The sequence below is a fragment of the Ipomoea triloba genome, chromosome 12 (genome assembly GCF_003576645.1).
Source record: "Ipomoea triloba cultivar NCNSP0323 chromosome 12, ASM357664v1".
NCBI classification, from domain to species: Eukaryota; Viridiplantae; Streptophyta; class Magnoliopsida; order Solanales; family Convolvulaceae; genus Ipomoea; species Ipomoea triloba.
The window spans coordinates 6,475,943-6,488,716 of NC_044927.1; the positions used below are offsets into that span (position 1 = coordinate 6,475,943).

Sequence of the window (12,774 nt, forward strand, 5' to 3'; positions counted from 1 at the left end):
AGTGTCCTCTGATTCTGAATATTAGTTTCTTTCTTTCTTCTTAAAAGGTTGGATTATCAATCTCAATGTTCCCACTTTTGATCCGACAGAGTATTTGAGAGTGTAAATCATAGTAACTTAACTGAGGATAAAGACTTTTGCTTATTAAACATTTTTTTCTTCGTCGTCTTCTGGATTTCTGTTTGCCTGTTTTGCTGAGTCTGTGTGCCTCGTTATTTCTTGTATATTCTTCTTGTGTAGTTATGTGAAGATTACAATAGAGCATTTATCTTAAAAAACAAATGGGTTGAACTAATTTGACAGCCTGGTCACTCGTAGTTACCTTAGTGTATATATATATTATTATTATATATATGTTTAATTTGCTAACTGAATTAAGTTTTGTCCTGTGTTCTTACTTTGTTGATTGATTATATTGGAGGTTGTTAGGATAGCTAATGGTGTAAGTTGATAGTAGCAGCTCATTATAGGAAGATGTTTAGTAAATTAGATACTTATTCAGTTATTATTAACTAATTACATGTAAAATAACTTATAAGGGCATACATATATTGTAATATTCATTTAACTCTATTTTTTATGAAAACATTTATTTAACTCTATTAAAGTATTTTTACAATTTATTGTTATCGTTGTGTTATTATTAATTATAATTACAAATAAATACTCTGAAGTTAATAATTATTCAATATTAAAAATATAATTTGAAAAAAATAATTGAATCAACTTAAGTTGTTAATAATAATTCAATATAATGGTTAGTACAATTATATGTGTGTCTTAGGTAAGAGTCAATTCAGATGTCGGAATCTAGGCGGTTCTAATAATATTAAAGTATAAATTTAAATAAAAATTGAATAAATATAAACACTACAATAACCAACAACTATTAAGGGTAAATTAAACTTTTAAAATGAGAATGCAATAAGTTGATACCAATAAACTATTTAAAGTAGTTTTTCATTTTCAATTTATTGACATTAATAAGTTAAGCAAAAAAAAAAAGTTATTTTACCCCACACTTGTGTGAGACCGTCTCGCAGATCTTTATTCGTGAGACGGATCGGGTTTGATCGAAACAATATACAAATGTCATACTTATATGCTCAAATATAACACTAATCATGAATATAACTTTTGTTACTTATAAGAGAGAAAATATTACATTTTTCAAATTTTTATAATAAGTAATATTGACAAGTGCCCCTTACTTATAAGTGAAAATATAATACTTTTGAGGAAAAATGTAATACTTTTAAATCGAAATGTAAAAGTATTCTATTTTTCCTTAAAAGTATTACATTTACCCTTATAAGTAACAAAAAGATTATTCCTGATTAGTATTACATTTGAGCATATAAGTATGACATTTGTGCGTATAAGTATTACATTTTCATCTTAAACCGACCCGACTAGTCTCACGATGAGACGGCCTCACAAAATTTTTTGCCAACACTTATATTAGTTGTTTGACCAGTCAAACATTTAAAGTTGGTCAAACAAGTCCGACTTTAGCTGAAAAGTCATTTTCCAAACACCCCATTGTGTTATTGGGTGGCCAACTTTGACACAAATTGATTAGCTTATTTGAGAGAATTTTTAGATTAAACATCATGTCTATTAATACCATACTCTGAATGATTAATAAATAGACAATTTAATTGTCTTATAAGATTATTTATTTGGTTCCTAAATTAGGGATTTCGTAGTTCTTTCAGGCTTAATGTAATTTACTTTGAACGCCATACGAAGTTATCAACGCCATACGAAGTTATCATATTGAAAAAAGAATCGAACCCTTAATTTGGTTGACGAATTGAACTATAAATCTAGTAGTGGTAATTGATTCAGAGATCGATTTATTTTCCCGGTTAGTTACTAAGTTTGGTTATTCTCAATTTTTTTTCTCTAAATTTTCTACTTAGCATTTGGTTTAATTTTTATGATTGATATTACATTTTCAGTATTTTAAAAAAATGACTAATATAATCCAGTATCCCTTAACTGTTAATACAATTTTGAGCAACACAGCCTCTTAGAGCTGCGGGAATACTTTTAGACCGGAGCAGCCATTGCATTGCTAAATGCTCCCGCCAAAATCACCTCTCCCGGGGAATTTCCGACGTCTCGTTAGCTTCCGTACCGAGGTCTCTTCTCCTCTCCCGCCGGCGAAGCCTCCTCGCCTCTCTCTCCTTGCGGACCATTGCACCTCAATGGACCAACTCAAGCAAATCCACGCCCAAATGATCATCACCGGCCGTATCCACGACAACTACGCCGCCAGCCGCATATTCTCCTTTGCCGCTCTTTCTCTCGCCGGCGACCTTACTTACGCGTTGGAACTTTTCGGTAGCATCCGGCAGCCCAACACATTCATGTGGAACACCCTAATTAGAGCCCAAGCGAGTAGCTCAAAGCCACAAGAAGCCTTGTTTCTCTACGTGAAGATGCGTAGGCTCTGCGTTGTTCCTGGTAAACATACGTTCCCTTTTTTACTCAAAGCTTGCTCCACCTTAAAGCGATTTGACGTTATTCAACAAGTCCACACCCATGTTTTCAAGTTCGGGCTGGATTTAGATTTACACGTGGTCAATGGATTGATGAGGGCGTTCTCTGTTTCCGCTGCCATGAACAATGCCCGTAAACTGTTCGACGAATTTCCTGAGAGAAACTTAACGATATGGACGACAATGGTGTGCGGGTATGCTCAGAATGACAGTCCGGACGAAGCAATTAAACTGTTCGAACGAATGATTGCAGATGGGGTGGAGCCAAATTCGGCCACTCTAGCCTCTGTGCTATCAGCTTGTGCACAAGCCAGCTGTTTAGAATTAGGGCAACAGATTCATCTATACATAGAGGAGAAAGAGATAGGAATGGGAGTGATCCTAGGAACAGCACTGGTAAACATGTATGCAAAGAACGGAGCAATACTGGAAGCAACAAAGTGCTTCAGCAGCATGAAGGAGAAGAACACTGCAACTTGGAACGCGATAATTGGTGGGCTAGCAGCTCATGGGCATGCAAAAGAAGCAATTCACCTGTTCAACAAGCTAGGGGAATTGGAAGGAAATGTGAAGCCAAATGATGTTACATTGTTAGGGGTTTTATCTGCCTGCTCCCATGCGGGATTCCTAGACTATGGTCGCCAAGTTTTCGACTCCATGAAAGACTTGTATGGCATAGAGCCCAAGATAGAGCACTATGGCTGCATGGTGGACCTTCTGGGGCGATGTGGGAAGCTATTAGAAGCAGAGCAGCTAATAAGAGGAATGGTTTGGAAGGCGGATGTGGCTATATGGGGATCCCTGTTGAGATCGTGTCAGAGCCAAGGGAATATAGATATAGCAGAACGAGTGGTGAAAGAGATCCTTGTTTTGGATCCCAACAATCATGGAGTTTATGTTGGTTTGTCCAATGTGTATGCAGAGTTAGGAAGATGGGAGGATGTGTTGCAACTAAGGAAGGAAATGAAACAAGGGAGTCTAAAGAAAACACCTGGGTGGAGCTATGTAAATAGATAAGCGTTGCTTAATAAATTTTGCCAAAGAACAACATTTTTTTTTAGATAAGGGTCCAATAGAACCTTAGAATATACTCAATTGTGCAATTAGTCCCTCTAGAAGGCACAACATTATGTTATCAATGGTACAATATTGTGCTCGATGAAATTAAACCTTATTTTTCACCGGAATCACTATCTGTTATAAAATGAAAATTCAAAATATTAGTGGCCCACGGATGGCCACGAGGTATATATCCGGAGATTGGTTTGCGTGAAACGCAGTCGTTTCATTTTTCGTTTACATGAAAGATGACTAAAGAGTAAAGACGGAGGAGGCTTTCCGAGTTTCTGGTAATCGGTACGGTACCGTTGTCTTGATTTGAATTTGAAACGACGTTGAAGCGGAGATCCATACGTAGAATCTGGAAAGATGTCAGCCATAGGTTGGGAGTACCACAAATCGGGAATGCTATCCAAGGACCAACTGCTCCGCCTTTTTGATCGATTCGCTTTCCTTACCTCACAGTCTGGTTAGTGTTCTTTGCTTTCTTTGTCTCTGCATTTATCTTCTTTTCATTTATCGATTAATGAGTTATGAGTGTTGTATTTCTTCCGGATGATGCGCAGACGTGAAGCAAAAGATTGCGGATGCTGTGAAGGACAAACAGGTTCGCTTTACTTTCTGCATTTACGAACCTGTTCAGCTTTCTGGGGTGGTATACGAGTCTGTTTTGGGAATTATTGTTTAAAGCTTGTATGGTGTTTGTTTAGTCAGAGTGTATGGTGGAATTAGTGTGACTGCCTCTGGAAATGGATGTTTAGGGAATAATCTGCTAGTTTTTAATTCGGTTTGCAACTTTTGCTTGAAGTGAAGGATGCTTGCAAGCTATTTGATTTTGTACCTCTGAAAGCTGGTTTGAGCTCTATATGCACATTGGATCAAAGGTTTGCTAGATTGCTATGTCAAATTGTGCATTAAAATTGTGATTGGAAACTAGAAGTGCATTGGAAGATCTGGAAATTAGATGCACTATGGAATGAATCCATTTTAATCATGATAGGCATGCTTCGCAAATAGAGTTGCTTGTCTGACAAAACTGCTATATACTATGTTGAAAGTGCATTTCACTGTACTTCTTGCGGATTTAGCAACAGATTTGTAAATTTTATTGGTGAGTGTCTGGTTCAAAGTTTTGCTGCTGATTATATAGGAAGCTGTTGCTGTTACAACTGCAATCCAAGAGGAGATATTTTTGGAGATGGGAATTGGTAAGTTCTCAAATGAATTTTTTCATTTTCCCCCTTTCTTTTGCAGGGAAAAAAAAAACTCGAGAGTTGATATTATTACTCCCTGATGGTGCAGTAATCCCATACAGAGTCTCAAGTTGTTGCCTATTATTTTTTTGGAGAATTCTTAATGTCTTTGTTTCAGATCCAAGATTTGGTCTTGCTTGCTTGGGAAAAGTAAACATGGTGTATGAAAATGATCAGGATTTGATGATTCGCTTTTATGGTTTTGTTGCAAAGTAAGATCCATCTACCACTATCCTTTTAGTGTTGTAAATCTAATTATGTTAATTTTCAAGTAAAAGGAAAAGTAGAAGCTCCATGCCTTATTGCTTGAATAATGTGCTGTTATTTCTTTTCATTTGGTCAACAACCTTCTCCTAAACCCTATATTTTTCACTATATCCCTCAGTCATTCTGTTTTGACTATGCTCTTCTTCCTACTAATCCTCCTTAGCTACCTTTTGGTCTGTAGTTGTGACTCAAAATGATAAACAGATAATAATTTGAGAAAATTTAAAGTTGTATGAAGCACATTCAACTAAATAGTACGGAGTAGTAGTACTTATTTATTTCCTTTTTTTGGGACAAAAAGAGAAGAGATGGCTTGTGAGGAAGCAGAGCTTGGTCCAAACGGATTTGCTGAAAAAATGCATATGCAACACAATTTACAAGAGCAGGTAAAGTTTTGTTTTTAGTTGAGACTTGAACGGTACACAGTGTGATAAGACTGAATCAAATTTTTATGACAGCAATTAGAGATGCTGAAGTATATGCGCAACTTTCACTTGGATGATCAATCTGCCATCATTGACAAGGTGTGCAAATCACTTTAGTGTGTTTATTTTTCATATTATTTTGCACTTTTTATTTTTTTCACTTTTGATTTGGGGGTTGGGGAAGAACCCTTGAAGCATCACTATGACACTATGAGTAACTTCTCCTTGTGGCTTCAAAAAGGTTGGAAGAACTTGCATTTGAGTTCGCAAATAGGTCTGATCTTTTTTTGGTCATAAATCAAAAGTAGTGTTACAAAAATCGCACCTAGGCATTGGCCGGCCACCTAACATCACCCGAATCGGTGTTCTAGGCGGCTGATTAGGCAGTGTTCCGTTGTCTCTCTCTCTCCTTTTTTTTTTTTTTAATGAGTTATTTCGCTCAAAAAGACGTCGTTTTTAGCAAAAATAACCCTAAATCGCCCAAATCGCTAGGATGTTATGGCAATGTGGACTTGTGCTTTGATTTTTTAAATTTTTATACAATTTACAATTTTAGATTTTTTTAAGGTTAATATTTAACATTTTAGTATCATCAAATTTCATTTTTAGTCCCTCAACTATAATATACGGATCAATTTTGGTTGTTGACTATTAAAAACTATTAAAAATTTCAAATTAGGTGCATGACTATTCAATTTGTATCACATTTGGTCCTTGACTATTAACATATTCAATTAGGTGCATTACTATTCATTTTGTATCACATTTGGTCCTGCCGTTAAATTTTCCGGCCAAATTTCCGGCGAAGTCACCGGTGACTGACTAATTTATTTAATTTTTTTTTAAAAATTATTTTAATACTCCGTAACTTTTAAATAAAAAAAAAAACTTAAAAATAAAAAATAATTAAAAAAATAGAAAACACCGGTCACCTCCGATGACTTCGCCGGAAATTTGGCCGGAAAATTTAACGGCAGGACCAAATGTGATACAAAATGAATAGTTATGCACCTAATTTGAAAATGTTAATAGTCAAGGACCAAAAGTGATACAAATTGAATAGTCATGGACCTAATTTGAAATTTTTAATAGTCAAGGACCAAAATTGATACATGTATTATAGTTGAGAGACTAAAAATGATATTTTCTCTTTTAGTATTAAGTATTAAAGTATTAAATAGTTTGTAATTATCAAGTCTTTTAAAAAAAGCCTTCCGAGGAGGATCATTTTCTCAACACTGATCAAAAGCCGCCAAAAACTGAAACATGCACATATTGAATCATCTTTTTCCTGTGTGCTATGCTTTTGATTGCCCTTCTAATTGAGCATAATCATCTTGAATGTCCCACCTTGAAATTTCCTGCCGAGTTCTGTTGTGCCAGGACTGCCAGCATGTAATTAACATGTTTTGCAGGTTCGCCTGAAGATGGAGATGGCCAATTTTGACAGTGAGGCTTCAGTACTGTCAATGGAAGAGATGCAGGTTGTTGTTTCAAGCAAAGTGGCACCTCTGTTCTAGCCTAGATAGCTCAGCTGAAAGTGCTGCTGTCTATTGTAAGTTGTAACGAGATCATTGAGCTGTATACTGGGGCCTTTGGATAAGTGTTAATAACTTAATATTGCACAAAAAGAGTTGCATTTTAGATATATTTGCTTTAGGGAGTTCATGGGTCAATATTTACGGAGTAATTATTAGTGTGTTTCTACCATTGCTCCATGATGTTCTAGGTGACAATTATTAAGGGAAAATGACATTGTTTCCTTGAATTGTATGTTTACATTGCTTTTTCACCTAAACTATTTAGGGAAAATGGGGAAAATGGTCAAGTAAGCCATTAAACTGTACCCAAGAAGTCAATTGGGCCCTTAAACTTTTAAAAGTTGCAATTAAACCCACAAATATGTATTTTGGAGCAATGAAACCCAAAACTTGTTAGTGACTTATAATTGCAGGTTAACTAGGGTTCCGATCAATTTTGACTTATGTTTGACCAAATTCTGGCCATCCATGTCAAATACCAGTGACCGTTAAATGGTTGCTAGTCCAAAAGGTGACCAAATTGAGAATTTGTTTGGTCAAAATTGATAGTAGATGACCAATTTGATAATTACAACATAATTGAGAGACCAAAACTATCATCAATTCCCCTTATAATGAGTTAATTTCAGCAATGGTTTCCTGACTATGTTGATTTTTCAAAATTGGCCATCCTTTTTTAATTTGGACGAAAAAGACACTCGACTATTAAATTTGTTCCGGCAATGGTCCTTCTGTGAACATGGTGTTAGACAGTCGTTAAGTAAAGGGGTACAAGTGTAATTTCCTTAGCGATGTGTCTTCTTGTCCTTCCTGTTCAACAAATTAGAGCACAAAATGGTGTTAGACAGTCGTTAAGTAAAGGGGTACAAGTGTAATTTCCTTAGCGATGTGTCTTCTTGTCCTTCCTGTTCAACAAATTAGAGCACAAAAGCCCATAATCAAAACTCATAGATGACACTAAATTAATGTACTTTAAACCGAAAAAATCAAACAAAAATTGATACTAAATCTAGCCAATCCAAACTCAGAAAATGAAACCCACATCAAGAGTCTCAGAAACAAATACCCAGAAACTTAACAATTGGGCAGGGAAGCTGGAAAAGGAGATACTCCCTCAAAAGCAGCCTCCTCTCCTCCTTTAGACTCTGCTAGTCTACTTAGTGCCTCGTCTCCACGCATGTCGCACGCCAGATCTCACGCCACTGCTGTCGCACTCCAGATCTCACGCCACCGCCGTCACACTCCAGATCTCACGCCACTGCCGTCGCACACTCGTTAGCTACAGACTTCACGCCACCACCGTTGCACGCAGCAGTGCAACACGTCTCCAACTCCTACTGAGAATTTGCTCGTCTACCAATCACGCCGCTGCAGCCGTCACACGTCTCCACTGCATGCCGATTTCAATGTTTCATAGAAATTAATTCATACATTTTGGTTGTTGATTTGTGATTTGTGAACTTATTTGAATAAATTTGCTGCTGGGGAAAGCTGTTGGGGTTTAGTAATTTACCACTGGGGAAAGCTGAAGAAGAAGAATAAGACCACATAATGAAAAGATTAATTTACCCCTACATATAACGCCTCACTAACGGGACATAAAGGACCATTGCTGGAACAATTTCAAAAGTCAAGTATCTTTTTCGTCCAAATTAAAAGACGATGACTAATTTTGAAAAATTAACATAGTCGGAGGACCATTGCTGAAATTAATTCCCTTATAATTAAGTCATTGAGTTTACCATTATAACACATTTGATGGGCTAAAAAACCATTTTTCCAATAATTTATTTCCACCTTTTGGATTCACAACTATTATATTATTTTTATATTTAATTTTTAAGTATTATTATTTTTGGCACATTAGGTAGATTACTTTATTTTGTCACATTTAGTCATTTTTGACCAAATCATCGATAAAAAAAAAATAGTGGAGGCATGTCATATTTATAGGTTAAACGCATGCAAATTGAACCTCTTGATGTTTTGGGAGAAAAAGGTATGATTTTGAATTGAAAATGTGTCAAAATAACAATATGCCAAAATAGAAAAGGTGTGCATAAAATATGAAAGTAATCTAATAATGGTGAGGGTTTAAAAAAAATAAAAATAAAAATAAAATTCGGCCCAACTGCAAAACCCATAGTGGCTTAGTAGGGGAAGGGTAACACTGTCCATCAGAATAATAATTTGGTGCCGGGTCAAATTCAGATACTCAATCCAATTCCCATTGCTGAAGCTGCAGAGAGTTGTGAAAGTATGGATGCTTTGGACGCAGTTTTTGATCCATTGAGGGACTTCGCCAAGGATAGCGTCCGTCTCGTCAAGAGGTGCCACAAGCCCGACCGCAAAGGTACTTTCTTTTTGCTTCCGATTTCACATTTTTTGCCGGATCAATGATTAAAATTGGATCTGTTCGTGTGGGTAGAATTTTCGAAAGTTGCTGTTCGCACTGCTATCGGGTTCGTTGTTATGGGATTCGTAGGCTTCTTCGTCAAGCTCATCTTCATCCCCATCAACAACATCATTGTCGGATCTGCTTGATTCTTAGATTCCGGTAATTTTTCTTTCTACTTATATATATATATATATATATATTTCGCCTTCTATGTTTTGCGCTGCTTATGCACCTAAGTATCCTGAAAAGATGAGGCTGATGATACGATGTTGCTTATTTATTCCCTGGTGTTTCTTGTTGATGCTCAATTTAATCAATTGCTTGTTGTATATAGTGCTCATACATGTTTGATAATTACGTATTGAATCAGGAATTTGTGTATTACCTGTCATTTGGATTAGAGTTTTTTCCACTTTTGTTCCCATGATTATTGAATCATACTATTAATTTTTTTCATTTTTGGTTCCACTATTGGATCATTTCCACATTTGGTGCAGTCTATTAACTTTTTCATTTTTTTTTTTTTACTTTTAAAATCTTGCCACATTTGGTCATCTTGTCTAATTTATGGTCATTGGTGACCAAAACTTTTAGTTGAAAAATGTCATAGAAAATGACAACTTTATCTTTCGTGACAAGTCACTTGATCATTATGCACATGCACTCATGTTCAATAACATATACAAACCAATTTAGTTACCCGTGACCGGAAATTAGGCCGGAGGACCAAATGTGACAATGTTTTAAAAGTTGTGGAAATTTGGTCCATCGACTATTAGGATTTCACTACTTTGGTCCTTAACTTCAAAACTTGCTTAATTTCTTTCCAACAATTGCATCGTTAACCAAAATGGTCCTAATCTATGCCAATGACTTTGTAGTCCCGTAACATTAGTCTAGAACTCTGTATGAGAGTTCTATACTTCTATCCCCGCCTCCCCTAATATGGAAGGAGCAGGATGTTTTGGTCATATTAACCAATTTGAGTGAAGAAAAAAAGTGGCATATATATTGCAGGTTAAGTTTACTTATTTAACCACAGTGGTGTGTGTACGCGATGGGGATAATAATTCACCTAAACGCTATGCTCAATGGATATGATTGGGATGTAACCAACTTGGTTGTTGTGAGTGGTTGTGCACTCTCATTCCTTAAGAAAGGTCAGAAGTTCAAAATCTCCTCTTGTATGGAAAAAGTGAAAAACCAACACTTTGCTCCTTAATTGGGCTCATCCAATGCGAACGGGGATTAGTTTGAGTATGGTACGAGCTTATAGGTGCCTCCTATAGTTTGGGTTTACTCAGTCTAACTAAAAAATGAATATGATTGGGATGTGGATTTTAATGGTTATTTTAAACTAATGCTGTCATTTATGATCCCTTGAAAATTATTTATAGTTTTCATTTAATCATCATATAACTCAGGTTTTGGTTGAACTGCAGGTGATGAAAGATCCTAATCCAATGAAGAGCTTAGATGTTTTATATTTTATTTGTCAATCACTATCACTAGGTTTACAGATGCTATAGTGAAATACGGGAAGTTGTAATACTCTTTTAAGTTGCTTTGAGTGTTTGCCATAATTTGTTTCATAAACTTTCATGCTCCTTGAGGATGTTTAGTGGCTGAGTAGTGAATTTTTCGTAAATGAATGATCATTTTCTTTCTGTTATAATCTCAATTGCTTATCGAACTTATTGTAAATGTTGCGGAAATGGATGCTTTTACTATCTCTTGCATTTAGGGGTGCCAAACAAACAACAATTGTTATATCGTGGACCAGGGTCCACAGTGCTGTGGACCATAGTTCGAAACGGCATTGTTAACTTAGTAGTGAAGAGTTGACGCGCGATGAACACTGTTTTGTTCGTTCAATTCCTGTTATGTGTAATTCTGTGTATTCTTTTGAGTGTTTATGTGTATTCAATTATACAGTTCTGTACATTAGTAATTTCAATACCATAATTCTGTGTATATAAAAGAATACACATATTATTCAATAGAATACACACAATCATGTTCAATTCCTACAATTCTCTTACAAACATCATGTTCAATTCCTACAATTATTTTGTAATGTTCTAACTCTAATCCTTCTAATACTACTACATTTCTTTTCGATATAACCACAATTTCATTTAACATTATACACTCAAATATGTGAAACTATTATTCAGTTTCCTTGCAATACAATTACAGTTTCTTTTATAATACACTGCAGTTTCCTTTCAACACAACTACAATATCATTGGATTATATACATTCAAATATGTGAAACTATTATTCAGTTTCATTTTATATCCACTTTCTTTTCAACACAACTACAATTTCATTTTTATATAACTACAATTTCATTTGATAATATAAAAACAAATGTGAGGCAGTATCATTTGAAATGAACTGTAGTTTCATTTACGGAGCTCCGTTAAGACTTGACGGCAACAGTTTCTTTACTTGAAGAAACGGTGCCGTTTTTGGACCATGGTCCACGATATAACAACTGTTCGAGAAGGCTAGCTCCAATCGTTATACTGTGGACCAGGGTTCATAATGTATTGAGGATCCTGGTCCTAAACAACGTAGTTTTGAATTTTAGTTTTGACGGTGATCGTTTGTTGTTCAATTTACGTCACAAGTTTTTATTTTTAATACCGTAAAGCATGTGTATGTGTCTTGTGTTATGCCTTTCTGTGTTTTATGTTATGCAATTTTGTACCTTAAGCGTATGGATTCTATACCTAAAATAAAGTAATAAAACATGCGCTTTTGTGTCTTGTGTATGCGTTTTTGAGTTTTGTGTTATGCATTTTTGTGTCTTATGTTATGCAATTCTTTATCTTAAGAATATCGATTCTGTATTTGAACTAAAATAAATATAAAACATGTGCATGTGTCTTGTGTTATGCAATTATGTACCTTAAGCGTATGAATTATATACCTGAAATAGATTAGTAATTGTGTAACACACAACATATTCTGTGTCTTATTTTATGAATTTATGTCTTGTATTATGAAATTATGTGCCTATAGGACATATATTATTTACGTAAATCAGATTTGAGAACGAATAAGTAAATATATAACATGTGCATGTGTCTTGTGTTGTGAATTTTTGTGTTTCATGTTACGAAATTATGTATCTTATGAGTATTGATTATGTACCTAGCATAAATTAAAATTTGTATTGAAATATGAGAAACGAAAAACTACAGAATTTGTTAAAGGTTAAATATCAAAACGATGTCGTTTTGATCTAGGGTTTACAATACTATGTAGACCCTAGTCCACGATATAAATGGCGGGTAAGAGCAATGCAGGTAACTC

The 12,774-nt window shown here is 35.2% G+C and overlaps 2 protein-coding genes across 2 annotated transcripts; both read left to right on the forward strand.

The window, feature by feature from the left end:
* Nucleotides 1-2,064: 2,064 nt before the first annotated feature.
* Nucleotides 2,065-3,718, forward strand: LOC115998123 (pentatricopeptide repeat-containing protein At5g56310-like). Its single transcript, XM_031237603.1, has one exon. It carries the CDS (start codon nt 2,085-2,087, stop codon nt 3,522-3,524), a length of 1,440 nt encoding a protein of 479 aa, XP_031093463.1. The 5' UTR covers nt 2,065-2,084; the 3' UTR covers nt 3,525-3,718.
* Nucleotides 3,719-3,785: 67 nt separating this feature from the next.
* Nucleotides 3,786-7,290, forward strand: LOC115998124. The gene is made up of 7 exons (XM_031237604.1): nt 3,786-4,035; nt 4,133-4,173; nt 4,717-4,774; nt 4,938-5,031; nt 5,388-5,472; nt 5,545-5,610; nt 6,927-7,290. Exons 1-7 carry the CDS (start codon nt 3,936-3,938, stop codon nt 7,029-7,031), a joined length of 549 nt encoding a protein of 182 aa, XP_031093464.1. The 5' UTR covers nt 3,786-3,935; the 3' UTR covers nt 7,032-7,290.
* The last annotated feature ends 5,484 nt before the right edge of the window (nt 7,291-12,774 follow it).